This window comes from Mus caroli, unplaced genomic scaffold (genome assembly GCF_978045245.1).
Source record: "Mus caroli unplaced genomic scaffold, Mus_caroli_1 scaffold_18, whole genome shotgun sequence".
Classification (NCBI taxonomy): Eukaryota; Metazoa; Chordata; class Mammalia; order Rodentia; family Muridae; genus Mus; species Mus caroli.
This window is the reverse complement of record NW_028227273.1, coordinates 14,250,071-14,277,557: the sequence shown is the minus strand read 5'-3', so window position 1 is coordinate 14,277,557 and position 27,487 is coordinate 14,250,071. Positions and strand designations below refer to the sequence as shown.

General features: G+C 42.3%; 1 protein-coding gene across 6 annotated transcripts in view; it reads right to left on the bottom strand.

Moving 5' to 3' along the window:
- Window positions 1-27,487, bottom strand: part of Map4k3 (mitogen-activated protein kinase kinase kinase kinase 3) — a 156,327-nt gene that overhangs the window by 26,526 nt on the left and 102,314 nt on the right. For 5 of the 6 annotated variants that reach the window (XM_085833253.1, XM_021186158.3, XM_085833255.1 and 2 more), the window contains 13 exons: window positions 24,021-24,079; window positions 18,412-18,450; window positions 18,137-18,190; window positions 16,312-16,354; window positions 14,842-15,001; window positions 13,581-13,693; window positions 13,142-13,183; window positions 11,179-11,263; window positions 8,703-8,782; window positions 4,970-5,030; window positions 4,777-4,894; window positions 2,990-3,048; window positions 1,258-1,361 (listed from right to left, as the gene is read on the bottom strand). In XM_085833253.1, the coding sequence (XP_085689379.1) occupies window positions 1,258-1,361; window positions 2,990-3,048; window positions 4,777-4,894; window positions 4,970-5,030; window positions 8,703-8,782; window positions 11,179-11,263; window positions 13,142-13,183; window positions 13,581-13,693; window positions 14,842-15,001; window positions 16,312-16,354; window positions 18,137-18,190; window positions 18,412-18,450; window positions 24,021-24,079 (1,017 nt within the window). The remainder of the gene's footprint in view (window positions 1-1,257; window positions 1,362-2,989; window positions 3,049-4,776; window positions 4,895-4,969; window positions 5,031-8,702; window positions 8,783-11,178; window positions 11,264-13,141; window positions 13,184-13,580; window positions 13,694-14,841; window positions 15,002-16,311; window positions 16,355-18,136; window positions 18,191-18,411; window positions 18,451-24,020; window positions 24,080-27,487) is intronic. The other variant, XM_085833254.1, reaches the window with a different exon arrangement.

Below are 27,487 nucleotides of genomic sequence, written 5' to 3'. Positions count from 1 at the left end.
AAAATGTGGCCTAATGATGCAAACACTGTCCAACATGCCACCAAGAGGATGAAAGGATATAGAAAGCAAAGGAATATATTTGAATGCACCTAATAAGCAGTCACACTATAGAAGCGCCAAGAAAGCTAAATAAATTCAAATCCACAAACAAAATGAACAGTGCACAGAAGTCATGAAGCACAAAGAGCAAGGAACATTCAAGAATGTCAGGAAAGGGGCATGAGACCCTCCTGGAGGAGAGCGGGGTGTGCACTGACTCCTGCTGCAGAAAGCTGGCCATAGGCCTCAGCAATCAGTCAGGCCAGGCTCTCCAGTGCTGTCCACTTAGGAAAGAGAAGCCACAGAGGGCTAACCTGTGGCTTACTGCATCTAGGAGCACACATTCCCTCCTGCATGTGTTATGTGTGTGTTGTGTGTGTGTGTTGTGTGTGTGGGTGGTGACTCTCCCAGTGCTGGGGGCAGACACAGTTGCATATGGCTGTGTCCTGCTTTTCCTTGCCAGGGGGAGGGGAAGTGGTAATTCACACTCAGGGCCTCAAGCTTGAACAGCAAGCATCTTCCTCGCTGAGCCACAGCCCAGACATCCTGCACACTGTAACATTAAACGACCTGCAGAGATTATTCACGCTAAAGCTTAACTATCCTTTCAATGTGTGTGGCTAACTGACATCACAGATTTATAGAGGTCAAGAATGGAGGGAACAGTAAGGGTGGAGCTCAAGTAGAATAAGGAAGAAAGGCAGGAGGAGACTGGAAAACTCAACTGTATAGATATTCACGCGCCACCAGGGAAAGGCATACTTTTCACACTAGGCAAGATAGAGGAGAAGCTGAGAAAAAATGGATTTTGCCATAAGTAGGCTGCATTCCACAAGGCATCATCAACAAGGCTACTTTCCTTCAGGCTTTGGAGTAAAGCATTTTTGTGTAGTGATTTTTTTTTTTTTGAGCTGGGGTCTCGTGTACTCTAGATCCCTTTGCCTTGTTCCCCTCAAGTGCTAGGATTGCAGGGATGCAAAATCAGACCTAGATCCTCCTTGAAAGATCCTAGAGAAGATTCAACAAAACCCAGTCTCCCGAAGGTCACGGGAACGCCAGGGAGCTCGCTCCAGTCCCTCACCACCATCCCTGGGTTCTTTCAGAACCTCCATGCAGCCACCGCATAACTTCCAGTCTACACACACTTGAGAGTTAGCGGAAATAAGAGAAGAGCAAGTCTAACAAAGGGTTTGTACTACAGATGTCATGAATACTTACCTTAATTAACATAAATTTCTGCATTGGCTCAACCCACTCTAATAGAACAATGCTGGTCTGAAGCGCCCCGCACAGGTACTTATGGCCCGTGTAAGGATTTCTCACTGAAAAGGCAAAAAGGAAACGTCAGCCTTCCTAGAACATAAATCCGTACAATAACAGTTCTTATGGCCCAAAAACAGACTACAAAAAGTCAAATGCAGGCTGCCATGTCTTAATAATCTGGTATTATAGTCAATGAGAAAGACTGCTTCAGGAAATAGTGAGAGTGTCCCAGCACTTAAAGGCTTTTGTTTAATCCCAGCACTTGGGAGGCAGAGGCAGGCGGATTTCTAAGTTCGAGGCCAGCCTGGTCTACAGAGTGAGTTCCAGGACAGGCAGGGCTACACAGAGAAACCCTGTCTCAAAAAGCCAAAAAAAAAGCTTTTGTTTACATGCACGAATGAGACTGCTGGTCACTATCAGGGGTCATGTGTACAGCGGCACCCGAGGCCGCACCATCCTGAAGGAAAGGGCCAAGGTGACTGGTGAGAAGTTGTCAAATGATGCTGTGCAAACTCAGGTGGTTACAGTGCTTTTCACAGCAATGTACAGAAGCTATATTTTTGGCTTCTGAAAATAAAGTATTTGCTTATCTCTTTTTTTTATTATATCCCTTTCATAACACTAGAAAATATTACAGGCACTAGTAAGATTTTATAATACAACTTGCAAATAATAAAATTGAACTGCCTCAAGTGTTTGAACTTTTCTTACATTTAAGATCTAATGTAAATACATAGGAGTAAGGAGGTTTCTGAAAACCATGGAAAGGACGATGACAAAATCCCCTAACTTCACCTGGGTTTTAAAGAGCTATGAGGCAGAGGGACATAGAGGGACAATGCTACCCGGGCAAAGCCAACAGAGAAGCCCAGATCGTAAAGTGGGCCCAAGGAAGAAGAAAGTCCTGATCCTCACACAGGGCCAAGTACTTGGTTAGCTGCCACTCACGGCAGCAAGTCCGCAGCAGCCCTGTGACCCGTCTGTCCCAGCCAGCTGCTTTGATTTTTGCTGAGCTTTCCACCCAGCCTCAGTCTCTGATGTCATCTTCTTCTTGGCTCTGCACTGCTCCTGTCGAGCTTGGCTTGCTCTTGTGATACAGTGAACATGGTTCACGTCCACATTAGTCTTCATCTACCAACCTGTATGTTCAGATGGACGCACCATCTCTCTGCTGCCTGCATCCAGCTAAGGTGAGTGTCGGTACTCAGCTTACACGGCTGCGATTCATTGAGATTCATTCCCTGCATAGTTATGTCACCCTGCTCAGTGTCTTCTCCAGTTACTCACAGGGAATCCTCGGCAGGCCCAGCCCAGGTGCCCTCCCTTCTCAGCTGCCGCCCGTGTTTAGCGTGCTTCCCACAGACCTGCAGGGTACCCGGTGTGCTGGCTTCCCTCTGACAACAGCAGGGAACACTGTGGGCTTTTTGTTGTTGTTAGGTGTAAACAGAAAACGAGTTGTTATAAAGGTGGGAGAGCAATATACTCGAGAGGTCTGTGCACAGGGACACTGCTATCATCATAACCTTAAGGCATGGACATGGCGTGCTTATTTCCTGTGATGAAAGTTACCCCACTGTCTCTCTCCATTTATCAGAGCCATCAACTATCCTCCTATAGACCGTGAGCCTTGAGGGGCTCCTTACACTCGGCCACGCAGGAAAGCCACACGGCATTGGAGTCTACTTACCCACACAGCACTTCTGGCACCACTTGGTTTCAGGAATCTTTGCTGATACAGCAAATTTCCTAAATGTAAATGGAGAAGAATATAATAAGACACAGGCAAGCAAAGTGCTCACCACAAAGATGCTGCCACAGGCCATTGGGGAAAGCATGAGGTAAACATGAGTGCTGTTAAGTCCACATTAAAGTAGAAATAAGGAGGATGGTGAAATGGTTCAATGGTAAAGAGAGGTATTTACTACCAAGTCTGATGGGAGACACACACACACACACACACACACACACACACACAAATATTTAAAAAGTTAAAATATATTGGATTCCTTTGTTAGGTCCCCATCAATTCCAAATGGATTAGATTTTTAGTTAAAAACAAAACAAAACAATGAAGTTTTTTGAATTCAGAAGAATACAACCGTAGGATTTTTTTTTAAATGCAGAGCCAATAAACTATATATATGATAAATATACTATATACACATATATACACATATGTGTATATAGTATATATATGCTATATGTAGTTTATTATATAATATATATCTTATATATAATATAATAAACTACAAGTATACACATAAGTATATACATAATAAACTACACATATACACAGAAGTAGCTGCAGTCTTCATGGCACACCCCTAGTGTGTCAGGTTACAGACAGACAGCATTCAGTGAGCTGCATCAGTAACTCTGCTTTACTAGAGGAACAGTGACAGAAGTGGGGAGAGACTGGAAGCTGGGAGAGGGTCTTCCCACACATGTGATGGCTTCAGCTGTGTGAAAAGCTGCCTTGTTGGCTGCTGCTCAGCAATTAAGAACATGTACTCGCTTCCAGAGGATCTGAGTTCCAATCCTAGCACCCATGTCAGATCCATCACAGCTACCTGTAACTCTAGCGCCACAGGATCTGACGCCCTCTTCTGGCCTCTGCAGCTACCTGCACTCAGGTGCATATACCCACACAGGCACACACACAACACTCATAAATGAAAATCAATCCTAAAAGAAAAAAATTTCAAGTTGTCTTGTTACTGTGGCCACTGACAGGACCTTTTCTTGCCTCCCAACTCTAACCTCTACCTCAGAAACCTCAGTATTGGTGAGTTCCATTACTGCCAAATGTGCTCTCAGGATTTGTGTCCACGCTTGTGTGTAGACACAAATGAACAAAAAATCTTCAAATGCTATAAACGTAGCAGTTAACAACAGATCTTCAGGTCCCTGAAAGCTAGGGGTTTTCGGCATTGGCTCTACAGCCTATCCTGAGAAGGAAGGAAGACTGGCTGCATTCTCATCTGACTTCACAGGCTGCTTGGTCAGCAGATGAGGACCACTAATACAACAAATGTGAGAGCTCAGTATGATTAAAAATGCCCAAAGTATAAAAGCAAAACTCCTCCCCTCTTGTTATCTCCCTATGCAAAACAACATTAATTCCACAAATCAGTTTGATTTTCTAGGCTTAGAAACTGTGCTTTGAAAAAATTCACTTTATGTAAGTTGACAAAGCATGTTAAGAGCAAAGGCAGTATATCTAATGTATAATTACATGAAAAATTAGTTTTATTTTTGCAGAAAAGACAGAAACAAAAGTTGAGGTAGAAAATGTTTATGTAATCAGAAAACAGATTAAAACAATTCTAGGACAAAAATATGATGAATAAGGTCCTGTTAGAATACATTAGGCAACTTTTAATGAAAACTTTCTATCAGCCCAAACCCTCACCGGTGGTCTCTTGACTAAGTGCTTGTGTAGGCATGCGACCTCTAGGGACAGACGCACTGTACCTGGGCAGTATTCGGTCAGGGAGCTTGTGTGCTGGGATGGCTACAGGGAGCTTCTGCATCTGTCTTGCATAATCAAAAAGCCCTGGTAAGTTATGGGAGTAAAGCTGAGAGGCTTTGCCTGTGAAGAGATAAGCAGCGCATGAGAGCAGTCACCAGCAACAAGGTGCACTAGGATGACAGAAGCAAGACTTACCCGAGACTGACAGCAGGCAGTTGTTCATCACATATAGCCACGTACACCTGCGGGGGAACAGCTGACAAAAATACACAAAGTTACAGAAGGAACAGCTATATAAAGAAGTACACAGGAACTATGTAAGCTGAATGTCCAGAGGCCAGCCCACAACTACATCAATAGAAGTACACTTCCAACATAGTCTGTAATGAAGAGCCATATAACCCCAAAGAGAATAAAAGCATTTTAAATAACATGCATCCCTTTATTTTGCTCCTGGGGTTAAACGACTAACTCTTTCCTATGCACTCTTCTTGAAATGCACTTATCAAGTACATGCAGATATATAATGTAGAACAAAAAGGAACATGGTGTAGAAGAACAAGAGACACTGACAGCTAGGTCTGCACAGGAGAAAGGCTGAGTGAGAGGGACCATGACGAAGACTTGCAAACTGCAAAAGCTGAGTTGAGAGGAAATGTAAGAACCCATCTGTCCATGCAGTGTGTGAGAAATGGGGAACAGCTTAGGAAGCCTGATGTTTGAGTATTAGGGCAAAGGAAAACCAATCAATGTACTTTAAAGACAGACAACAGCAGGTCTGATGGAGACGTTTCACCTACAAACACCAGTGCTCAGCAGAGTGGCTCCAGGGCCAGCAGCCTCAGCAGCACCCGGGTCAGTGTTAGAAATGCCAGTTCCCAGACCTTACTCACACCCGGCAAAGCAGTTCTGAATGTGGGCCAAACTCTGCACCTAACCACTGGCTGGCAACTCTATCCTCATGTAACAAGCTTGTTTGCTGGGCCTGCTCTGCTAATTCCTATGGGTCTTTCCAAGATGGACTGGGATGAGGGTAGGGAATAGGAAGAATGGAGAGATGATGAAACAGTTGAGACTCTAAGGAGACTACTTTATTAACACACCGAGTCATAACAAAATGTAATAATAGAAGAGAGAAACAAAGAAACATCTTTATCAATAAGATTCAAATAAACAAAAGAAAGTAGAGGCTTTCTTATTTGGGATGTACATTCATGAAACACTAAAATCCCTTTTGTCCCTCTTTGTGAAGTTAGACCCTGAACCTATAGCCAACTATGTCTTAAATTCAGGTTTTACTCACATCTCTTCTTTATGCTTTTCATTAAAGAGCTGTAACCAAAGTGGGGGTTTACTGACTGCCTTGAGGACACAAGGCAGGATGGGCTATGACTTCTAGAGGACAGCAGCAGGAGGCTGGCTATTTCATCAGTGTTGATCTGGGTAATTTTTACACAAGCACAAACTTAGTACTTTTTTAGTGTCAAACCCAGGACTGTGTTTTGTAATTGTCAATGAACTCATATAGAGTGCCAGGAAAAAGCACAAAGCCTTTCATAATGGTCAGCACAGGGCAATGGCTGGCATTTATGGCTTGAAAAATACTAAAGGTTTTCTAGATCATCAATGCTTCCTTTAGTGAGTGAGCTAGGTTCTAGATAAAATATTCAGTTTTATAAAAGAACACAGCAGTTAAGAAGGGTACATTCAATATTTTGCCTAGATCTCTACTTTCCTGAATACTATGTGACTTCAGTTAGCTTACTTTTGTATTTTTTATGGTCTTCTTCTTATTTTTAATAAAATATATAACTTTAATATTGTATTCTTATCTGGAAGATGGAGTATGTAGGGCTGAGGAGGTGGCTCAGTGGTTAGGAGCGCTGGCTTCTCTTGAGGAGGCTTGGGCAGGATTCTTAACTCCCACACGGGGACTCAGAACCACCTGTACCTCCAGTTAGGGACCCAACATCCTTCCCTGGCCTCTGTGGGCACCGGGCACCCATAGAGCAGATACACACACAGCAAAGACACCCATACTTATATAATAGTTTTGAGGGTATAGTTCAGTGGTCAGTCCCTGCCTAGGATGTACCTTAGGTCACGACCCCTCAAAAAAGAAAAAAATATTATAAGTAGCATGTACCTCTCAGAGACTTTTGAAGAGAGGAAACAATGTGTGTAAGCACCGTGTTTGGCCCAGCATCTCTTTTTTTGGCAGCACTGAGGTTTGAACCCAAGGCCCTGAACATGCTAGGCAAGAGCTCTACCAGTGAAGGCCCTGACTTCACATTAGCTTTACATGGATCTTCATTATTATCAACAGCACTACTACAAGTTCTGCATATTGTTTACTGCTCCTGTGTCCAAAATGTTTCCATCTCTGTATTTTTTCTTCTTAAATATATTTGCTGTCATACTGTGTGTGTGTATGTGTGTGTGTGTATATGTGTGTGTGTGTGTGTGTGTGTGTGTGTGTGGTGCATGTATATGGTACACATCCCATGGAAGTCAGAAGACAAGACAACTTCGTTTGTTAAGTCAGTTCTCTCCTTTCACCCCTATGAGGGTTTCAGGGATTGACCATGGATGGTAGTGGCAACAATCCTTTTATTTAAATTATTTAACAAATGTTATGTTTAGGAGAATCAGCTTGCATGCGTGTATGCATGCCACTTGCAAGCCCAGTGCCTGGGGAGGCCAGAAGACGGCACTGTTTTCCATGGAACTGGAATTACAGATGATTGTGAGCCACCATGACTGTGCTTGGAACCAATCCCAGGCCCTCTGCAACATCAGCAAGTGCTCTTATCCCAAGCCTTGCACCTTTAAAAAAGTATCTTATTAATTAATGTGTTATGTTTTTGTGTGTCATGTGTCTGAATAAGTGTATGTGCATGTATAAGCGTGGGCATTTGGTTGTGTGCACAGAAGCCGGAAGAGATCCCTTGGGGCTGGAATCACAGGTTATTTGAGAGGTTTCTGTGGGTGTGCAGATCTGGACTCTAGTGTTCACAACTGTGTAGCAACTGCTCTTAACCACTGAGCCCTCTGTATGAACTTGACACATCTTCACCCTTTGAGTACAGTCTCATCATCTCCCACTATTCCACAAACATATATTTCTAAAACAGTTCTGACCATCAGCTGGGTATAGAAAGCTCTGGGGTTTGGCAGTCTATTGTTACTATTCTAGACTCCAAACTGTTCAATCACTGTTCTCCAGATGCCACACAATTTCACAGCTCCATCCTCATCCCTCTTGTCCGCTGTCACTTAAGGTCCATCCCAACATACTGTTTACACCTCTCACAGGAGGTTCTGCTTGGAGGACAAAAGGGTCAAGAAAACCCACAAATCTCTGAGCTTGCCAGAGAAACCTACCAGTCCCTGAACTTCAAAACCAGGTCACATAAACCCCCCAATCCAAGGACCCCCTGGGAATCCCACTCCCACCCTCGAATCCTATATAAGCCGTGTCTTCTGTTCAGTTCCCTGCTCTCTCTCTTCTGGGTTTTCTCCTCACAACAAATCTCTTGGGTGAGGTTTGCTGTGCTGTGGTCTTCCTTGGCTCCTGATTGCTAGGATGCCTCTCTGAGCAGACCTTTCGCTGGGGAAAACCTCCCTTTACCACAGCAGAGCTGTGACATTTCTGTAGAGGAGCCTTTCCTTTGGGAGCCGCAACACTTGCCTCTGTGGCCTACATTCCACACTCAACTTTAGAGAGCGACCAAGTGTGAGTGCTGCAGTCTTTCACTATAATGTAAGCTTCCTAAGGGTAGGAAAGGAGACTGTGGCCTTCTTCAGTGTGTAGCAAATGGATGCTCCGTGGATATTTTACAAAAAAAAAAAGAAGCGCCAATCATAACTGAAATTTATTTCTAATATCTACTTAAACAACAAGAGAGAAATATAGATAATAGCCTACCTGTTCCATTGATGTTTCATGAAGTTCATTGAGATTAAGGGTATAAATGCCTTCTTCAGCGCCAAATATCAAGTACTGGTCTGAAATAACAGAGATTTTATTAATTGACTTCAATAAACAAGATACTTTAAAGGTTTACACCAACTAAAATTCAATAATGTGTTACCCTTGAAAAAGATTGTGATTTTTAAAGTTTTACTACAAAGTGGAATTAGACCCTCATAACCTAAGTTATACACAAATGTTATTCTCAGAGCACTGAGGAGGCAGTGCCCGGGAGGCTGGAGGAGTGGGCTGCTAGACTCACTGCCAGAGTCTGCAGGGACTTTTTCTAAAGTCCTCTAAAGAGAGGATCATGCAAGTAACACAACATGAAAGCTAAGAACGAACTCAAATTAAAATTTGTTTTTACATCTGTGGTGATCTGAATTAGAATGGTTTCCATAGGCTCCGATATTTCAATGCGTCACCGGGGTGAGGATGTTTGAAGGGATTAGAAGGATTAGGAGGTGTGGCCGTGTTGAAGGAAGCACACCACTGGAGAGCTAGACTACGAGGACTAAGAGACTCTCTCCTGGCCTGTAGATCAGGATGCAGTTCTCAGCGACTGCTCCAGTGCCCTGCCTGCTGACATGCTCCTCACCGTGGTAACGATCTAAACTTCTGAAACTGTAAGTAAGCCTCTAATTAGGTGCTTTCTTTTATAAGAATTGTTGTGGTCATAGTGTCTCTTCACAGCAATAGAATGGTGACTCAGAGTCTACTATATTTTTGGCCATTACTTTAAGCACTAACATCATTAAAACACAGGATCTAGGACTTGAAAGGCAGAGGAACAAATTAAATGAAATAGGTGGTGAGGACGGAGGTCACAGGAGAGGCCCTGGGTTTGATCCAGCACCACACAAACTAGACATGATGGCACAGGCGTGTCATCACAACACTTGGGAGGTCCACAGCACAAGTGGACCAGAAGTTCGTGATCGTAAGTGACCAGATAGGAGGTTGGAGCCAGCTTGGGCTAAAGAGTTGGTTTAAAACAAACCCAAACCCACCCAACCAGACTGGGACCTGATCACTGTTCAGTTCCCAGCACCCACATGGTAGCTAACCTGCCTGTAGCTCCAGTCCCAAGGATCCAACATCCTCACACATACATGCAAGCAAAACCACCAATGCACATAAAAATATATAAAAAATTATAAAAAAAACAAACCAAAAACCCCTGGGTATCTGTGAGGCTACTTCTAGGCGATAAGAGAAATGTAGTGAGCATTTTATCTGATTGCTTTTAAGATATAAAAAGGAATCCATCTTGATCTCTAGCTGAGCTACAGTATGCTAAGAGTAACTTAGAACGTAGGAGAACTCGTAAGCTGTGCAGGGTTGTTTCAGGTTTGGTGCTGGTTGCTCTGGTTTAGGTTGGTGAGGACTGGTGCTGGCGTAAGGCCCGTGGTCAGACAGCAGTGGGTTTAAACCAAAGTGCTTGAGCATCAGCTGCCTGTGGAGCAGTGAATCTCAGTGTCAAATCAAAGTACGGAACTTGGACTTTTAGAAGAATACATACATGTGTGTCTTCTTATGCACACCCACGTAAGCATGTGTGGCGAGGACTCTATGGGTGTGTCACACAGCTAAAGGGAGCTGCTGGGAGGAGGTGTGCACAGAGAACACCAGGCCCTTGCTCAGCTCCGAATTACTCTGAATACGACCCCTTTACAGCTTAGAGCTCTTCTAAAACAGTCAATAGGCACTGGATATCTAGTGGCCAAGTCTTTCAGTCATGAATGTGAGGGTAAGCACACTGGGCAGTAGTAGAGGAACCATTTCTGCAGAAAGTAAGGGAGGCCTGACACCATGACTGTCAGGCAATTCCAATGAGCAGCTAACTGCTACATCAAACTACAAGGAGAGTATAGATAAATATATTTACCTTAAATTTACAGAAAATAGCAAAACTCTTTTTTTTTATATTTATTTATTTATTATATGTAAGTACACTGTAGCTTCTTCAGACACACCAGAAGAGGGAGTCAGATCTCATTACAGATGGTTGTGAGCCACCATGTGGTTGCTGGGATTTGAACTCTGGACCTTCAGAAGAGCAGTCGGGTGCTCTTACCCACTGAGCCATCTCACCAGCCCACAGCAAAACTCTTAGAGAAAGACAGGAAGAAAATGAGTCAAATGAAATTCAGAGCTTCACTGAAGGGCAGCTAGAAACCAGGGAACTGGGGCTGGAGAGATGGCTCAGCAATTAAGAGCTCCATTTCCTTCAATAAAATATGTTTAAAAATACTGTCGCTGCTCTTCCAGTGGCCCTGCATTCAGTTCCCAGCACCCAAACAGTAGCTTACATCTGTCTATAACTCCAGTTCTAGGGGGTCCGACACCCCCACACAGAACAATAAGCAAAACACCAACAAACATGAAAAAACAAAACAAAACAAAACCCCAGAAGGCACTGAAGTGATACCTCTCGTGTCTGGATTTATCCAAGATGTGGCACAGTGGATTTTCAAGGGACATCCATTAAAAACCTTTGAAAAACACGCTCCCATCTGAAAAAATAAGGACTGGTCAACACAACAGTGACAGACAACGGTCCCTAACATAACATGGAAGGCTTAACTATATGGGAGACCCGAGGGTACACTAAAATTAAGATCACTTCAAATTTACAGAGATAAATGTGTCAGATAGTCAGCCAACTAGCTTTTTCTGGACACTCAAAATAAACTTTTTGATAGTCACACACAAAGTTTCCTGGTACAACAATAATTTTTCAAGAGAGAAAAAAATCTCATATTTCCTATGTCATTTCACAATAAATAATTCAATCCTAATAATCAATTCTGTGTAATAAATATCTTGCCCATAAGGATCAGCACCCTCTATCAAAACAACATGATGTTCTTAGGTAAGAAGAAAATAATCTCCACAAAGGAAACGTCTGCTGTTATGATAAAAATGCCATCTTTGAGGCCAGGCTTGCTTTAATTCTAGCACTTGGGAGGCAGAGGCAGGCAGGTCTTTGTTGTTAGTTGAGGCCAGCCTACAGTCTACAGAAGGAGTTCTAGGACAGTCAGGGCTACACAGAGAGACCCTCTCTCAAAAACAAACAGCAAGACAACCCCCCAAAACAAATCAACAACAACCACCACAAACCAAAGACCGAAACAACAAAAACCCACCACGTCTACCAAAAACCCTCAGCAACAACAAAAAATCATCTCGACTTTCATACTGTAAACTGAAAAAATGCAGGGTTGATTTAAAATCCACACATACTTCAAAATCAAAATATACAGACTCTTTAAAAAAAGGAGCAATCTGAGGATAGGTAGACGGCTCAGCAAGCAAAGGCACTTAAGGCACTTAAGGCACAAAGGCACTTAAGTGCGACCTGAGTTTTATTCTTACATCCCACATGGTGGGAGAAGACTCATTCCAAAAAGTGGTTCTATGACTACCATAAATGTGCTGTGACAGAAGTGTAAACACACACACACACACGTGCACGCGCAAACATGCACAAATATACACACAGAGAAACACACATACACAGAGAAACACACATGCATACACACACACAGAGAACACACACACACAGAGAAACACACATGCACACATACACACAGAGAACACACACACACAGAGAAATACACATGCACACATACACACAGAGAACACACACACACAGAGAAACACACATGCACACATACACACAGAGAACACACACACACAGAGAAACACACATGCACACATACACACAGAGAACACACACACACACACATCAAGTTTTCTTTTTAAATAAAAAGAAAGGCACTCAGGAAAGGCTGAGTGCGACTGTGATGGTGCCTGTTACCATGTCGGTGTATGTGCCTGTTACCATGTCGGTGTATGTGCCTGTTACCATGTCGGTGTATGTGCCTGTTACCATGTCGGTGTATGTGCCTGTTATCATGTCGGTGTATGTGCCTGTTACCATGTTGGTGTATGTGCCTGTTATCATGTCGGTGTATGTGCCTGTTATCATGTCGGTGTATGTGCCTGTTATCATGTCGGTGTATGTGCCTGTTATCATGTCGGTGTATGTGCCTGTTATCATGTCGGTGTATGTGCCTGTTATCATGTCGGTGTATGTGCCTGTTACCATGTCGGTGTATGTGCCTGTTATCATGTCGGTGTATGTGCCTGTTATCATGTCGGTGTATGTGCCTGTTACCATGTCGGTGTATGTGCCTGTTATCATGTCGGTGTATGTGCCTGTTATCATGTCGGTGTATGTGCCTGTTATCATGTCGGTGTATGTGCCTGTTATCATGTCGGTGCTGGGGGCGGGGTGGGGAGCAGGCAGACACAATCTAAGACATACACTGAAACAATTCTCACTGTATTTAGTTTGAAAAATCAGTTATTTGATACTGAGTACTTACATGCACTTTAGGTGTTGGGGGAAGGCCATTACTAATTGGTTTCTAGAAAAGGAATATAGTGTTATGATTTTTTTGCTGTTATTTGGCAAGAAAATACTGTTTTTCAAATTCATTTCTTTGAATAAAATACACAAGCAGACTATCACCAGAAAATAAAACATAGCTATTTTTAGTTTTTCCACATTCTTCCCAGAGTCCATCACTGCTCCCCAAACCCTGCGATGTACACCTAGGTGAGTGTTTACTTCCTAGAGCAACGGCACATCCACGATTCAAATAAAACACTATCACTACCATCAGTACAGACTGAAATACCAACAGAGTAATTATGGACTACACAGCTGCTCTGCTGTCAGTCCTTCTCAGTGTGACTCTTGCTGCACAGCAGAAAGAGCACAATGCGAACACACACAGTGAGTGTGCAGACAGCAGCACTCACCGGGACGTCCTTCTTCTCCTTTCTTGAAAGGTTCGTGCCTCTTTGCTCACTCTGCTGCTGATGTAATGATCCGTCTCGCTCACCATTTAGCTGGAAGGAGTTCACTCCATTTCCTTCAATAAAATAGGTTTTAGAATATTGTGAAAGGCCGATTTTAAATGAAAGATTTCATTAGGACAATTATTAGATCGGAAAGCGGTTCATTCTGAACTTGGTATCTCCCACTGAGAACATCCATCCCATGTTCTTCCAGTTCAACCCATTTTTGGTATATTGGGTAAACTTAAATTCAGCTCTTATCTGAGTTAACATTTATTTCATTAAAAAGAGAAAAATTCATAATTACTTTTTTTTTTTTTTAAGATTTTATTTATTTATTATATGTAAGTACACTGTAGCTGTCTTCAGACACTCCAGAAGAGGGCATCAGATCTTGTTATGGATGGTTGTGAGCCACCATGTGGTTGCTGGGATCTGAACTCTGGACCTTCGGAAGAGCAGTCGGGTGCTCTTACCCACTGAGCCATCTCACCAGCCCCTCATAATTACTTTTAAGGAATGGACAATCCATATTACAAATAGTTATCAAGAAGAGGTAACAGCTCTTTCAAAAAGTTTCCCTGGACAACAGAGGAAACTTTCAGTTATTGGACGGAACCTTCTACTACTAATTTATAGACAATATCTATAAATACCAATCATTTTTCTAAAAATGATTAATGAAAATTAAGGAGTCAAAGAAAAACAGCTTTATCTTTCCTAAAATGAAGTAGCCTACATTACAAGTTGTTTGTTCAAAGCCTGATTTCAACTTAGCTACTGTAGCTAGTGATGAAATATAACCTACAGCAGTCTCAAAAGTGGGGACTAAATGGCGTGAGGGCTGTGGAGGTGGCTCAGTGGTTAAGAGTACTTGCTGCTCTTGTGAAGGACCCAGGTTCACATCTCAGCACATGTATGGCTGCTCACAACTGTCAATCAGTTCCACCAGATCTGATGACCTCCTCTGGCCTCTACTGGCATCAGGCATACATATGACGCACACATACATGAATGTAAGAGGGGTAACTGTCCCAGGCTGGGGCACAAGAGAAAGCCCTGTCACGGAAAGCACTGTGGGGCAGGAAGCAGAAAGCGTGTCGAACGCCTCTGCCCTCGACAGCTCCTCCCACAAAGGCTTTCAGTCAGTCCTCGATTGGACAGGACCCTTCCCTTCTTATAGAACACAGCCTGTAACAGACACTCTGTCCTCCACCCTCACCTAAAACAGCGGGCTTCTGTGGTGGTAACCTGGGGGGAGGTGGCCTAGGTGGAACGTGGGATGGCTTTGCCGGGCTCCCTGATGAGGGACATCTCTTGATTGTTCCTTGATTACCGTCCTCAGCAGAATGTGTATCCTGTGGTATGAAGATGGATTTAGGCTGAAATAACATAGAAAAGGGAATCAGTAGTTAAATATAAGCTTGCTTTCCTGAAGTAAATATTATTATGTATCAGCAACTTTCAAACTATGTTCACTAGAGGAGTGTTAAGGGTATTTAAGACTCAGGATAGCTTATTACTTAAACATTATCCTAAAAGTGTACGTGAAAACGTGTTGAGTTTTGCAGCTGTGGATGGGGTGACGAATTGCTTGTATTGCCTTCTATTAGTGGTTCAGAGCCCTTCCCTAGTGAAAGCATCCTTACCTTTCTGATTGACAACTTAACAGCATCTCTTTTAAGTACTGAAGCTAATCTCTAAACTGCCCCTTACATGTTTATGTTAAAGTGTGATCTTTCAGATTAGGGAGAATGGAAGGAAGGAACTGCAGTGCTCATGTATTGGCGCACACTAGCACAGTAAGACAGGATGCCTGGGAAACTTCTGTGAGGCAGGGGCGATTCCTCCCATAGCTAAAGGTTTGCAGAATTTATACATTCTTCCAAGTGTGCCCTGAAGGTGCCAACCAAAGCAATCTTCACAAGCAAGTCCAGAACTGAGATGTTCTCAGTAATACAATGAAAATAAAACAGTTAGAAGGCAAGACTGGCAAGGCTCTGACTCAAACTACGATACAACTCATTTTATAACTGAAACTTGTCCTGACTATAAACTGTAAGATAACTGTGCCACGCTGCTACTGTCCCGGCTCATTTTATCCTTAGAGTGTGCACATATGCTGTGTGTGTGCACCCTGTATGTTGGGATGACTTTACTACTCATGAGGACTGTTAGGCAGAGCATGTGCCTAACATGCACAAGGGCCGCAGGCTCAACCCCCCAGTGCAGCCAAGGAAGAGAGGGGTTTTGTCATTTAGTTGTTTTCCAAAGCTGCTGTCTTATTTTTGTATTTTTCATTTACAATTATTTTCTGAAAATTAAACGTCTGTGATGGTAGTTTATCCTTTGTCTACTCTCAGCAATCAATCAATGGTAAGTTTATAGACTTTTCAAGAAAAAAAAAATCTTATGAAAATAAAATGTAAGATTTCTAGCTAGGTGGAAACAACACCAATCTAGATAGAGATTATTTCAAAGTATAAACATTGAAAATGTGTTACTTAAATGAGCACCAAGTTATCATTTTTAAAAAGGCAAAAGTAAAATTATGTTCTTAGCTAATAATGTCAACTCCATTTGCTATAGTAACCGAGACAGCACTGGTGGGAGAGCGCGCGCGCACTCTCAAAACGCACACGCGCGCACACATATACACACACAAGAGCTCAAGGCAAGTAGGCGTGTCTACCTTTGGTGGCAGAGGAGGCGGGACTTTTGCTTTCATGGTTGAACTGAAAACACAGAAAATATAAAGTCAGAACTCCGCATTTGATAAATAAATTATTAAATACAATTATTTTTCAAAGACAAAAAAGAAAAGCCTTCAGAGACAATGTTTTCTGGGTTCATGAGGGTTTTTTTTTTTTTTTCTTCAGAGTATTTTGTAAACTGTCCAAATTCTATTGAATTCTACCCATTTACAAGTGGGGAGATGTGCATTTTCTTGGTTTCCGATGCTGTAAGAGATCCAAATGGAAAGATGGCCACAACTCCCTTTTATTTCCATCAGAAGGTAGATCGGGATCTAGGCAGCCATTGGCTGGGGATGGTAAGAGTATATATACACTGCACACAGCAGAGCCGTGCTCTCTCCTACTATAATGATTGCGTTCTAACAAAACCAACAGCTCAAGGTGCCTTCCATCACAGCAGGGAAGCAAACAGTGAACCTGAAACTGCTGTTCACCCTAGAATTCAGTCAGAGCTCAGCTAAGTTCACCTCCTCTCTCCATTTTACAGTCCAGAGTCCTCTCACCCCCAGTTAGATGGTCTTCTCAGACCAGTTAAGCCAATCAAGATAACCTACCATAGGCATACCCAGAGGCCTGTCTGACACTCAATTCTGGGTCCGTCATGGTGGTAATACTAACCTTTCTTTTTTGCTACTAATACATACGACACATCTTTAATGAAACTGTGTGTGTGTGTGTGTGCGCGCGCGTGCGTGTGTGTATTCATACATTCTATGAAGTGACAGGCAGAATCTCAATAAGGCTAAGATTCACTATAATTCAGAATCCGCTTCAGAAACAAAGGGTGATCAAGTACAACATTTTTCTGAGGCCCACAGAGACAAGGTGACTGGATGCGGATCACAGTAACTCTGCTGTGTGCCTGTCAGCCTGGTGCTGCTGTCTACTGTTGGACTGCATTGTCTTTCGTTATTAACCAGAACCAGTTCACACAGAGCCTCATCCCTTCCAATGAACTTCTGTAAATGTGTTCTCTCTTTAAAAAGTTATATCCAAAGCATTTATTTTATTTCAAACACATCAGATGAAATTAGTAACGCACTAATGAGAACAGTTACTGACGCTGACTGACAAGGTTCTACGTGGACCTTTCTCCAGTGGCTCATGCTGAGCCCTTAACCCCTAGCTGCTGATCAGGCCTGGGGAGGCTGTAAACTCTGGGACATGATGCTTGGGTGGTGGAGGTTGCTAAACGCAGCCTAACTGGATCTTCTCTCCAGTCCCATCTCTGCTTCCTGGTTAGTACCACATGAGAATTCAAAGCTGCAAGCCCCTACTGATACAGAACAGGCTGCTTGAGCTACCATGCCCTCCCTCACTATGACCAACCATATTCTCTCAAACTATGAGCCGCAGCAGACCTCTTTCCTTACGTTGTTTTTTTTTCTGTCTGGTGTTTAGATCACAGTGATGAGAGAAATAACAGTCTAAACTACATTTAAAAATGGTATTTGTTGATGACTTTTTCTTTCCCAATACTATATCTTCAATTAGCATTGCAGACTGACTTTTACCGCCTTAAATTAACACATTGATGAGAGAATTCCCTATGTGATGTGTTATATATAAAGGTAGGGCTTAGTCCTGAACTAAGTTTCTGTCTAGCCCCCTCAGATTGTTACCCCAATCTGAAGCTGATTATGTCAAGTGGAATGGAAAAGCAACAGCACAGAGAATGTGGTCCAACCTGCACAGCAAGTTCCTGATGTAAAACTATTACTGAGCTGCTAGAACTACAACCCCAGTCAAACAAGAGCTTACTGCTTAGAGTCGTCATCGTCGCCTTCGTCATCTTCTAAGTGTGCCACATGTCCTCTAGAGAGAGTGGAGCATGGTTAGACGTGGGCCTTGCAGCAGTCGCAGTGATGCAGGAGAGGGCCACTGCACGACAGGACTTTACGCCTGCATCTTTACAGGACAGAGTGACAACTAAAACTAACAAACCACATGGGACAGACAGACAGACAGACAAGGGAAAACGGCTTATCTCATCTCTGACATAAAGTACTTCAAGCTTAGTTAAAAGTTGTAATTACCGCTGATGTAATTCCTCTTCAACAGACTTCAGAAGACTCCTAAAAAGACAGACAGAGGAGCGCGATGAGGAAAGCGGGGCCGAGTGCGGGGCTTCTGTTGCTGCTTGTTCACCCATCAGTTCCCTGAGTAGATTTACCATACTGACCACTCCTGTGTCACAAAGCTTCTATTTTAATGAGATACCTCCATTTTTGGTTGCTACTGTCTTTGTATATATATCTTAAACAAATAAAAAAGAAACACATTCTAATATGGACTGAGAATGACTAATTCAAACAGGAGACAGCTCAGCATGAAAAGCCACGACAGAACTGACAAGACAGCTGCAGGGCAGAGCAGGGATTTCCAGGACTCACATCCTACCTGGAATATTACACATGGCATTTGAAATTATAGTTCTCTCTCTTAAAGTAAGGAGGCTGACATTCTTTGGTAGACTCATGCTCTCAGGCAATCCTGCAGAATGGACTCGGCGGTCGGCTCTCTGCAGAAGCACGCACGCATGTGCTGTGAACAAATGAGTGCAGGAGCAGCCTGCTTTCCCGGAGGACACTCGCTCACCTGAGGGCTGCTCTCTGGTGGTGCATGGGCAAACACATTTACACTTTTGGGAGACTAAGGCTGGGTCAGACCAGCTGTGAGGCTTTCACTGTAAGGAGCTAAGTTTTAAAAGGCTTTTATTTTCAGGAATGTGAGGGACTGGGGTGTTCTTGGACACAGCAATTCAGGAAGCACATTACTAAGCCACTGTGCATGTGCTGAAACTCAAAGCCTTCTCCAGGCTGCTGCAATCCCGAGGAGAGATGGACTCTTCTTAAAGCTTGTGAGGTTGTACCTCTAAATTGCTTTTCTTACAGTTATCATACCATGAAATCCCAAAGGCATTGTTAGCTGTCTACTGTAGACAGTGAGCAGAACGCTTAGCTATCAAGTTTATTAAGCAGGCCAGCCTGATAAGTTTTCAAATGACAAGTTATGAATCGGAAATGGTAAATGACACAGAAAAACAATTAATCAATTCCAAGTACCAGAGCTAGAAAGAACAACTGAGGTGTCATAGTCGTGTTGACTGTGACGCTCTCCCAGGGCTGTAAGCCACAGGAGTTTATGGCTGCAGCAGCATGGCAAAGGAAGACAAAGCCGGCTGGCTGCGGAGTCCTGCTGTCACCACACGCCTTGGTATTTCAATGTGAACAGGCACACTTTAGTTCTTGGTATGCAAGTGGGAATTGCAGCAGTAGAGGAAGTGCCTGCAGTGACAGGTGGCTGTGGAAAGCACTTGAGAGGCCTGGGCACAGCAAGCACTGCACCCCTACCTTCTTAAGGACACCTGTGGGAAGCGCTCGCCCAAATTACAGCGGGAGAAACCTGTCGCCTGCGGGAGGGCCTGCTAGGCCCCACTGTTTGCAGAATACATAACTTTTTCTACTCTCATTTCTCCCATGGTTTTCTAGAAACTATATGCTATATGACATAACAGATTAAATGAAGTAGCAGACATGAAAATCCAGCCATCTTGCAGAAAGTAAAGAAAATATGAAAAAAGAAAACAATGCCACCTCCTTACTATTATTATTTTCTCAGAGGAAAAAATAGCTCTTTCCATAAGAATACTGCCTGTTATTGCCCCAGCAGTTTGCTGGACTGCACGGGTGTAGCTGGAGTGACACAGACATGGGTACTGTGTCAGAGAGAGGAGACATTTGAGCTGGTCCCTTAGAGCAAGACTTTTGTTGGTTTTTTTTTGAGACAGGGTTTCTCTGTGTAGCCCTGGTTGTCCTGGAACTCACTGACCAGGCTGGCCTTGAACTCAGAAACCTACCTGCCTCTGCCTCCCAAGTGCTGGGATTAAAGGCATGCACCACCAGTGCTCGGCGAGGGCAAGACTTTTTAAAAAACGGTATAAAACATGTACTTTATTAAAGATGAAGATGTATCACTATTTAAAAATAATTAAATAAATATATTTGGAAAGCCTTTTGTTTACTTTTCCATCCTAAAATACTATACTAGCAACAAGAAGGCCTTAGCATGGTGATGGTACAAAGGGGCCCAAGATTTGAGAAGTGTGTGGCTTTCCCAAGTTAAGCATGGTCTCTGGGGGATGGTGGGCTTTTGTATCCTCTCAGAAGATAAGCCAGCAGTGGCAGCAAAGGCCTGTGATCATGTCATTAGCCTGGGCTATATAGTGAGCAAGCCTTTCATAAACAAGTAAAAACTACTTTCCCTAAGCACGTGACAGCTTTTTCTAGGCATTAATATTTGAAAATAATTAGGAAGATAGTTTACATATAGTTTTACTTTCTGTTACCAGAACCAACGGGATCTACATGGCATTTGGCTTTGTGTGTGTGTGTGTGTGATATTTTCTCTGGCCCAGGCTGGCCTCAGACTTGCTGTGTAGCTGAAGATGGCCTTGGATTGTGATCCACCTGCCTCCACTCTCTGAGTGCTGGGGTAACAGCACATTTTTGGGTTTTGTGTGGGCGTGGTACTGGGGATGCACTGTGGCTCTGTGCACAGCAGGGGGAGCCACAGCCCATCTCCCACACTGCTTCTGCAGTGAGAGTCCTACAGGAAGCCCTGCATAGGCAGTGCTTTCTCATGTCTTTCTATGAATGAAGGTATTTTGCTAACAAGTTATACAGCCTGTAAAGTTGCATGAAGGACATGTGGCCGACTTTTGTGGCTTTACAACAGAGAAGATGAGATGCAGCTCAGTTTGCTGAGTGAGCCATTACACTCCCACAGCAGAGAGTGCTGGAGAACAAGTGGCTCCAGGCTACACAAGAACAGAGCCACCTTCTCACACCCACTTGCACTTGGCTGGTAAGGGGTTTTTGGTAATAGAACTGAATGACTATATTGAAATGATGGAAAAAATCTCAAGAAAAATTCTAAATTGGCACAGTGTATGAACACAGATTTAAGTGACAAGGAGGGAAACTGAGGTGGGAAAGTCTGAAGCCACTGTCAAGCACGCAGCACATCTAAATTAGCAAAGGGAGCCATGCGGCAAGCTACTAGGCTCACACAGTGGCCAAGCTGACTCAAAACAACTTGTGTATGCACTTCCCTGACTGTATGTAAAAGCAAGAAACAGGTATTTCTCTAAAATTAAACAACGGTTTATCTACTTCCTAACATAACTGACAATTACTAAGTAGCTACTTACATGTAAAAACAGTTAAGTGCCCACTAAGTCCCATGGGTACTAGATAGTTCACAATGGCTACTCATTCCTGTCAGCAGTTGGCTGCCATGGGAGCCGTGGTCTGACTCACGCTTTACTCCTATCCAGGGACAGTTAGTTATCCTTACAACTACGCTCGACACGACAGAGAAGACCAGACACAGTGCAGCTTCCTTTTCAAAATAACTGCTTTGGTTAAAAAATAAAAGAAGGTCAGAAGAACCAGCCCCAGAGATACCAGAATTCAAAAGAAAAGGTATTAGTTGGGTTTTTGTTATGGAAAGCAAAGGCCATGCAACAAATCTAATTTAAAGGTTCCTGTGGGATATGAACGAGGCAGAAACCCATTAATGGAATCTGTCAACCTTCACCTACAGAGAAAGCAGGAAATCCCGAGTTTTAATCCAGTGCTGCCTCCCTGGAGAATAAAGGAGACTTAACATACAGTAAGAGAAGTGCTACATCTGTGCTCATATCACATGTATGTGCACAACTACACAGGAAACAGCCAGAGCTAAGACTTTGGCCAACCTACCTTGCCAATGACTCGTTATATAGAATACAGTTCCTTAAGCAGGGATCCAATTCATCAAAAAATGAAGGGTGGGCAAATTATTAACATTTTACCCAAAGTAGCTATACATACTAAGAAAAGGTCTAACAATAGGAAAAAATCAGACAACGGGAGCTGGGAAATATAGAAAAGCATTTGTGGCTATATTACTTTGCAAGCACATTAATTTTAAATGAAAGGGTGAGCGACATATAGTCAAAATATTCAGCCTCTTCAGGTACATGAAAATTTGGTTGCAACGGAGTCCTTAAAAGCCAACGGCATCATTAGAAAAACATCACTCAATTTTTAACATCACCATGACACAGTGACACATAATTTATTCTTTGTTGTCTACCAAAATCAGAATAATTAATTAGTGACAATTAACTACTGCTCAGGTAAAACTACATCTTCCACCAGGGAGTTTTAGACGTATCTTCCAGGTTAAGAAAGACAGAGTTTTGTGGATGGTGCATATCTTTAACTTCAGCCTTCGAGAGGCAGAGGCAGAAGTAGAGGCAGAAGCAGAGGCAGGAGGAGCTCTGTAAGTCTGAGGCCAGTCAGGGCTACATAATGAGACCTTACCTCAAAATATATACATGAATAAACAAACAATGAAAAAGATTAAAGAAGAAAGGTAGGCTAATAAATAATGACAAATTCCTAATCTTTTATATCTAACAAACTTAGATTAAACAAAATTAGCATACTTCTTTAGCTTTTCATTAAAAGCCCTTTCTCTATACTAGAAAGTGTAGTTAGGTAAAAAAAAAAAAAAAAAGAAGTGTTCAGATTATAGAAGGGAAGGACATGGTTTACAGTACTATCCATTAAACTAAGGTGTCTGTCAGTAATCATTATTTCTTAATTTGAAGTATGGCAATAGATGTCTCAGGTCTCTAGTGTAATCAATAGTTTGAAATTTTGAGTTCTAATTTTGTACATATATATATATGTCCCCAGAATACTTTTTTTTTAGAATACTTTGGTAATTCAAATACTCCCTTAACGATTGGCTTATAGAATGAAAATTCATCTATGGAATCAGGAATTAAGGAAGGGCAGTCTTGGATTCTTAACCCTGGCATATGACGAACTCACATATCTATATCATGCTCATCATATATCTATATGATATATATATCATGCTCTCACCACCATGGTGTCTTAATCTACTTTTCTCATGAAATAGCTTTCATGAATGCATGTCTACTTTTATTTATTTTACTAGCATTTTATTTTATTTTACCAGTGTTCTTTAAAAGACCAGCACACTGCCGGGCGTGGTGGCGCACGCCTTTAATCCCAGCACTCGGGAGGCAGAGGCAGGCGGATTTCTGAGTTCGAGGCCAGCCTGGTCTACAAAGTGAGTGCCAGGACAGCCAGAGCTACACAGAGAAACCCTGTCTCAAAAAACCAAAAAAAAAAAAAAAAAAAAAAAAAAACCAAAAAAGACCAGCACAGCTAAAGTTAAAACATGGATTTCTAAGCAGGTGAATGATTTTAAATAATTTTAGCTGCTCTTAGTAGACAGCATATCTGAGAGATGCATCAGGCAAGTTTTGCAGAGGGTAAGCAAGTCTACTCTAGAAAGAAATCAACTGGTGAGATACAGATTCATCACAGCTGGGGTATACTGTAACGAAAGAGCTGCAGGTTAGGTCAACATGGATTGTTGGACTGTTTAGGCTGATCGTCCCAGATGACAATTACTGACCAGGGAAAGACTATGGGAAGGTCAAGGGCACGCTGCACGACATATACTGGCTCAATAAAATTTACTACCTTAAATATTAAATATAGAATATAATATTGAAGACAATTACTTTGAATTTAAGTTTCAAAAGAACTTTACTTACTTGTTCCCACCTAAAAAGTAATGGCTTTGGTGTCCTTGTCCGTACTCTAATTGCAGATCCTAGTGGCAGAAAGCAGAAGATTTAGCACAACAGTCCAGCAATCACTATACGCTAATATATATTATCTTTTTAAAAAGAAAATCCCCAAGCCCCAAATAAATCTGTATTGCTATATACTCTTAAAAAGAAGACAAGGTGGCATTTCTAACAATACAAGATATGATAGCTTGATTATTTGAATATTTTTCTGGGAATTTTTCCAAAAGACATCTAAAAGTTTTATTTATGGCTGTTGCTATCTATTGTAATTAGTATTTGTAAAAATTAGCTTGTAGAAAGAAAAAAGCTCAAATAAAGCATTGTCAAGCTACAATGAAGCAAAACAAACAAACAAACAAACAAACAAACAGAATAATCAACAAAACCCATCTTGGTTTGACTTGTGTGTGGCATCTAGAATGGCCGTGTGTGTATATACACATTCACATATTTCTATTGCTTCTTCATGCAAGTGATTAATCAATGTTTTAAAGACATAAGGCTGGGCACTACTGCAGAAGTGAGGTATGCAGTGAACTAGTACCAGCCCAGACACTGCACTAAAGGAGGTGTTAGGAAGATCTTTAAGGTTAAAACAGTGACGTTTAAATGAATATTGAGAGTTCCTTGCCTACAAAAACATTTTGACTGAATAGTGCACGCTGGAGAGAGCTAAGGATTACAATTGAGAAGAATGAGCAATGCACAGGCTCTACTCAAACACCTTCTTGAGGAAATGTACTATTCACCAACCATGTAAGAACCAAGCTGCCTTCCCCTCTTTTAAAGAAGCCACTGTACTCCAACGACCACTAAAAGGATCTTCCATGAAAACACAGCAGGCAGGGCTGACAGAGGTCCCCTTGGAAGAACCTCCCAAAGTCAGAGATAGCTCTTACGTTTCCACAGTTACCCAGATCTCCTGTAGCATGTACACTGAATTTTAATCTGTCTACAAGTCTCTTAAAACAGCCAGGCCATGAACTCCTTAGACACAGCAAAAAAGGCAAATCTGTAACCCAGCACCTGACACACAGACTGAGTAACAATCACTTGCTCTGAGTAACAATCACTTGTTCATATGTCACCTGTTTCATTTCCTGGAAACAGAGAAACACTCCCCCAGTGTACAGATATGCAGGACCACAGACATCTCAAGTCTGGAATCTGTTAAGTCTAGTATTACAATACAATTCCACACAACACACTGTACTTTAAAATTAACTTCAAGACCTTTCCAAAAAAATATCGGTGAAAATCAAAAGACTGATTTATACAAGGCTCAAACTTTGCCCCTTTCAATGTTTAGGTTCAGACGTGCATACAGTAACTGTTCTTACCAGTGACGGCAAGGATAGCACATCATAAGTGGAAAAGATTACTTGACCGTCACAGTGGTATCAAATGGAATTCTAGAGGAAAAGGACTGTTCCCTTTAAATTGTGACATATTCTAATAGGACCACAGTACCACGTCACAAGCTTGCAACAATTGCATCACTTTGACTTTTAGTGGTCACGACTTTAAACTTTATGCACTAGAATTCAGCCAACAGTGTACTCTTCTCTATGGGCGCTTCTAGATTTAAACTTGTCGTCAGGGACAGATAACCAAGCACTGGAACCAGAGAGGTGATGGCTTCAGTCAGTACAATCTAATAAACTTTTACTAAACAACAGCTTCATAAGTATGCATGTGTGCAGAGGGATATGGCTTCTGTTGATGTATAGGAATGGCCACTCAGCTGAGAGATGACAATTGAGAGCAGGTGACAGCAATAACCAGAAAATGAATATCTATCAAGCCCAGGAATTAAAATAACTAAAGGGATACTGTAATAAAAAAACCAAGCATAGATGTATGTGCACTCAGGCCAGTGCAGTATGTAAGCTGTGGAGTAGGTAATCACCAAGTCTGATGAGCAATCCAGCAAGCAAAGCTAAAACACAAGGAGGCTACCATGGTGGCAAGGGAGGAGAAATGATGCTTAAAGATTGTCTTCTGACCTCCACCCTCAACACGGTATTCCTCTCCCCCCACATCATGCACTACAAAGTTTAAAATAGTATTTAGAAGCCATTCTACATTAGAAAAATGCTACCAAGATTATGTTCAGAAAGCACTCAACATAACCAAGATGATGGCATCATCTGGCTCTGTGACAAATTAATCAGAATGCACTTGAACATGCAAACATCAAAAAATTTAGCAGCATTAAACAATTAATAAATGATAATGCTTAATTACACTGCAATACCAAAGCAGGAACAATGTACTGAAAACATACAGTAAGCTCAGAAAGGTTCAACTTGGGACTCAAAGAACAATCCAAGAAAGCCACCCAAGGGTATAAGCAACTTTATGGTGAAACGTTCTGATCTCACAGGGTTCTTTCACTGAGGGGCAAGGGAGATTATTCTAAATCTAGGGTGACAATTCTAAGAAAATGGTAAGATCTAAGAAAGAACAAAGAGCTCACTGTGAAACACTGGAAAGGAAGGACATTACATACTCAACAAGTATGTAGTTTCTTTATGTTACGTCACTTTGGAAGACTGCAGTCTATACCAGATGAGAAAACAGCAGGAAGTCACAGGTCTGAGACCACTGGACACTGAGACAGACAGACAGACAGACGAGAAAAAGAGCAGGAGGGAATATTTTTTCTTCATAATGAAAATGAGAAAATTATGGCAAGATTAAGAATGGTTAATATAAATCCTTTTTAATATGGATGATTATGTGTGGAAATAAACTGGGAACAAATCAGAGAGAATACAAAACGAATTCCTTTGGAAGTCAGAAGCAGGCTGAGTTAGATGTGGTTTGATGAGTGATGCCGCTGACTGGCAAAGACTGAGGGGACAGATCTGAAGAACATGACTTTCATGCTGATCCTTAGAGAGACTCCCTCAAGGGCGAGTGGATTATTCTTCTTATGTCCTCTCCTGACAATAACCATGGGGCTTTAGCTGGACGAAGTGGAACACACCTACAATCTTAACACATGGGAGACTGAGGCAGATGCCAAGATGATGGTGACATCAGTAGGTGATGTAATCACTGGGCCTCTGTTAGAAACATATTCTACATTGCTGATGATAATACCATACTTAGTGTTTAAAATAACATATGACATGTAAAACTGTCAACTTAAATGGTAGTTTTTTTTTGTTATCACTAGGAATGGGTTCTTACAGCTGACTCTATACTGCAGACTCTAACAGTGTCTCATCTGTCCTTTTTCCACAGCTGGAGGTTACAGGCCCCAGTGCCCTTCTCTGTCATGTGTCCTCCCCTGCATCATAGGATGCTCCTGACTCCAGGACAGGGATGGAGCAGGGGCCTCAGCACATCTAGGGAAAGGAGGCAGGATGCGGGTAGCTCAGTCAGGTTTCGGACTGGTTCCTCATGGTCAAGTATGTTTT